This window comes from Perca flavescens, chromosome 5, assembly GCF_004354835.1.
Source record: "Perca flavescens isolate YP-PL-M2 chromosome 5, PFLA_1.0, whole genome shotgun sequence".
NCBI lineage: Eukaryota > Metazoa > Chordata > Actinopteri > Perciformes > Percidae > Perca > Perca flavescens.
In genome coordinates this window covers 39,546,556-39,550,828 of record NC_041335.1, presented here as the reverse complement: position 1 = coordinate 39,550,828, position 4,273 = coordinate 39,546,556, and the positions used below count along the sequence as shown (strand labels likewise).

At 48.9% G+C, this 4,273-nt stretch overlaps 1 protein-coding gene across 1 annotated transcript in view; it reads left to right on the top strand.

Annotated features, from left to right (window-relative positions):
* The window catches only part of kdm2ba (lysine (K)-specific demethylase 2Ba), a 21,880-nt gene extending 17,846 nt beyond the window's left edge, over positions 1 to 4,034 (top strand). Inside the window, 2 exon segments of the mRNA XM_028578090.1 lie at positions 1,469 to 1,687; positions 3,488 to 4,034. Coding sequence (XP_028433891.1) covers positions 1,469 to 1,687; positions 3,488 to 3,669 — 401 coding nt within the window. The 3' untranslated portion in view covers positions 3,670 to 4,034.
* The last annotated feature ends 239 nt before the right edge of the window (positions 4,035 to 4,273 follow it).

The window sequence follows — 4,273 nt, the reverse complement described above, 5'->3', positions numbered from 1 at the left end:
ACACGGATTAAAGGCCCTGACACACAACAAGTTGGTCATCGAGCGTTGGTCCAAGCTGAACCAGTCTACCAGCCTCTACATTTGTAAAATGCAGTGGTGTAGTCTACTTGATGTGTTTGTTCATAAATTCACCGTCGGTGTTGCGAGTCACTTAGGAACAACAACACAGTTGCTTGGCGGTTGTTCTCTGTACCTTCAGACTACAGGCAAAAGTGGCCCAAATCTGATTTTCTTTTTTTTTTTTTTTTTGGGGGGGGGGCGGTCAAGAGACCAGGTCAGACCTCTTCACAAGTAGTGTGAACACTCAAATCAGATTTAGACCACTTCCATATGTGTTCCTGAATCAGATGAATGGCCCTTCAGTCTCTTTTAACAAAAAATGCACCGGAATAAAAACCAAAAACGATAAATAAAATTTATTTTTCTGGCCGCGATAATTTCCATTTAAAAGGTATCAAGTTCTTTTTTTTTTTTTTTTTTATCAATGAATCATGCGATTCATTGATTTATTTAATAATTTGATTATTTACATGGAGTCTGGTGGAGATATGCTGGCTCTATACACGCTAAAAGTCCTGATTATTTACATGGAGTCTGGTGGAGATATGCTGGCTCTATACACGCTAAAAGTCCTGATTATTTACATGGAGTCTGGTGGAGATATGCTGGCTCTATACATGCTAAAAGTCCTGATTATTTACATGGAGTCTGGTGGGCGTTCTCGCTACACGCTGAAAGAGCAAGAAATCAGACCTGGTTGGAGATAAACACTAAACACTAAAAGTCCTGATTATTTACATGGAGTCTGGTGGAGATATGCTGGCTCTATACACGCTAAAAGTCCTGATTATTTACATGGAGTCTGGTGGAGATATGCTGGCTCTATACACACTAAAAGTCCTGATTATTTACATGGAGTCTGGTGGAGATATGCTGGCTCTATACACGCTAAAAGTCCTGATTATTTACATGGAGTCTGGTGGAGATATGCTGGCTCTATACACGCTAAAAGTCCTGATTAAAGTCTGGTGATTATTTACATGCTAAAAGTCTGATTATTTGGAGTATGGTGGCTCTATACACGCTAAAAGTCCTGATTATTTACATGGAGTCTGGTGGGCGTCTGGTGGAGAAATCAGACCTGGTTGGAGATAAACACTAAACACTAAAAGTCCTGATTATTTACATGGAGTCTGGTGGAGATATGCTGGCTCTATACACGCTAAAAGTCCTGATTATTTACATGGAGTCTGGTGGAGATATGCTGGCTCTATACACACTAAAAGTCCTGATTATTTACATGGAGTCTGGTGTAGTTCGGTGATGGTGATTTTGGGGCTGTTTCATGTTAAACTAAAAGGATCTTACTCTTTAACTAAAAGCTCTATCTCTGTAGGGATCCATCCCATAATGTTGTCAGACACATGCGACAGCTGCGTTGACTGTGTGTGGTTGTTTGTTGTCCCAGGCCAGCTGGATAACCGCTGTAAGCTGCGTAACGTGCGGGACCTTCGTCTGGCCGGGCTGGACATCACGGACACGTCCCTGCGTCTCATCTGCCGCCAGATGGCGTCTCTGTCCACGCTGGACCTGAGCTACTGCAACCACATCAACGACCAGTCTGTCAACCTGCTCACCGCCGCCGGGACCACCACCAGAGACTCGCTGATGGACATCAACCTGTCGGGTAGGGACACAGGGGGACACACAGGGACACACAGAGACACACAGGGGCATACAGGGACACACAGAGACACACAGGGGCATACAGGGACACACACGGGGACACACACGGGGACACACACGGGGACACACTGGGGGGGACACAGGGACACACTGGGGGACACACAGGGACACACTGGGGGACACACAGGGACAGAGGGACACACACACACACAGGGACACACAGAGAGACACACACACACACACAGACAGAGGGACACAGACACACACACACAGGGACACACACAAACACACACACACACACACACACACAGGGACAAACACACAGAACACACAGAGACAGAGGGACACACACACACACACACACACTCAGGGACACACACACGGACACACACACACACACACACACACACACACACACACAGAGACACACAGGGAACCAGTGACACACAGAGACACACACAGACACACACAGAGACACACACATACACACACACACACACACAGACAGGGACACACACACACACACACACACACACACACACAGGGACACACAGGGACACACAGAGACACACACACAGACACACACAGAGAAACACAGGGACACACACAATAAAACACACACAGAGACACACACAAACACACAAACAGGAACACACACACACACGCACACAGAGACACACAAAGTTACACCCTTTAAACAGGAAGTTGTCTGTCTCCCTTTTAGAAGTTCTCTGAAGTCTTTTCCCCCTTTTCTAACGTTCTGGTCTCCTGTTCTCTTTAACGAGGAGAAGGTTATTAGACAGGAAGTGAAAGCTGCAGTTAGTGACCTCTGTCCCCTCTGCGTGTCCTCTCTGTCCCCTCTGTGTGTCCTCTCTGTCCCCTCTGTGTGACCTCTCTGTCCCCTCTGTGTGACCTCTCTGTCCCCTCTGTGTGTCCCCTCTGTGTGACCTCTCTGTCCCCTCTGTGTGTCCTCTCTGTCCTCTCTGTGTGACCTCTCTGTCCCCTCTGTGTGTCCTCTCTGTCCCCTCTGTGTGACCTCTCTGTCCCCTCTGTGTGACCTCTCTGTCCCCTCTGTCCCCTCTGTGTGTCCCCTCTGTGTGACCTCTCTGTCCCCTCTGTGTGACCTCTCTGTCCCCTCTCTGTCCCCTCTGTGTGACCTCTCTGTCCCCTCTCTGTCCCCTCTGTGTGACCTCTCTGTCCCCTCTGTGTGACCTCTCTGTCCCCTCTCTGTCCCCTCTGTGTGACCTCTCTGTCCCCTCTGTGTGACCTCTCTGTCCCCTCTGTGTGTCCTCTCTGTCCCCTCTCTGTCCCCTCTGTGTGTCCTCTCTGTCCCCTCTGTGTGACCTCTCTGTCCCCTCTGTGTGACCTCTCTGTGTGTCCTCTCTGTCCCCTCTGTGTGACCTCTCTGTCCCCTCTGTGTGTCCCCTCTGTGTGACCTCTCTGTCCCCTCTGTGTGACCTCTCTGTCCTCTCTGTGTGTCCTCTCTGTCCCCTCTGTGTGTCCTCTCTGTCCCCTCTGTGTGACCTCTGTCCCCTCTGTGTGACCTCTCTGTCCCCTCTGTGTGACCTCTCTGTCCTCTGTGTGTCCTCTCTGTCCCCTCTGTGTGTCCTCTCTGTCCCCTCTGTGTGACCTCTGTCCCCTCTGTGTGACCTCTCTGTCCCCTCTGTGTGTCCCCTCTGTGTGACCTCTCTGTCCCCTCTGTGTGACCTCTCTGTCCCCTCTCTGTCCCCTCTGTGTGACCTCTCTGTCCCCTCTCTGTCCCCTCTGTGTGTCCTCTCTGTCCCCTCTGTGTCCCCTCCAGTGTGTAACCGCGTCACGGACCACTCGCTGACCTTCTTCAAGCGCTGCGGCAGCATCTGTCAGATCGACCTCCGCTTCTGTAAGCAGGTGACGCGCACGGCGTGCGAGCGCTTCATCGCCGAGATGTCCGTGAGTGTCCCGTTCAGACTCACGGAGGACAAACTGCTGCAGAAGACCTGCTAGTCCCCACACACACACACACACACACACACACACACACACACACACACACACACACACACACACACACACACCTGTCTCCGCCGCACTCACGGTATTATGGGATGGGATGTGTCTCATTACACCAGGGCTGTGCTGGATTTAAAAGAACTTCTTAGTGGACTAACACTCATTCTATCGTATCGACTGATCGATTAGTCGATTTAATCGACAGATCCTTTAAAATCTGAGTTTCTCCTCAATGAGTCGTGCTAAAGGGTTCATATATTGAGTAACATAATGCCTCCTTTAACTGCCTTAATGAAAGTAATGAAAGTAGGTTTCACGGTGATATCTATTAGGTCAAAGGTCAACCCTTAATTCTGGTGTTTAGCAGAGATGTGCTCGTACGCTTCTTGGAAATAAGTCATTCAGCATGAAAACAGCATCAGACATGACTAATGGACTACAGAGATCTAAGTTGACTAAGTTAGTTAGTTAGTTAGTTATATTTTATTTCTGTGTCATGCCAAACATCTTGGCCCATCCCACATGGGATTACAAGACACCACAAATTCACTTATTCAACAAACATCTTCCCGTTGCATATTCAAATCCTTCGAACAAA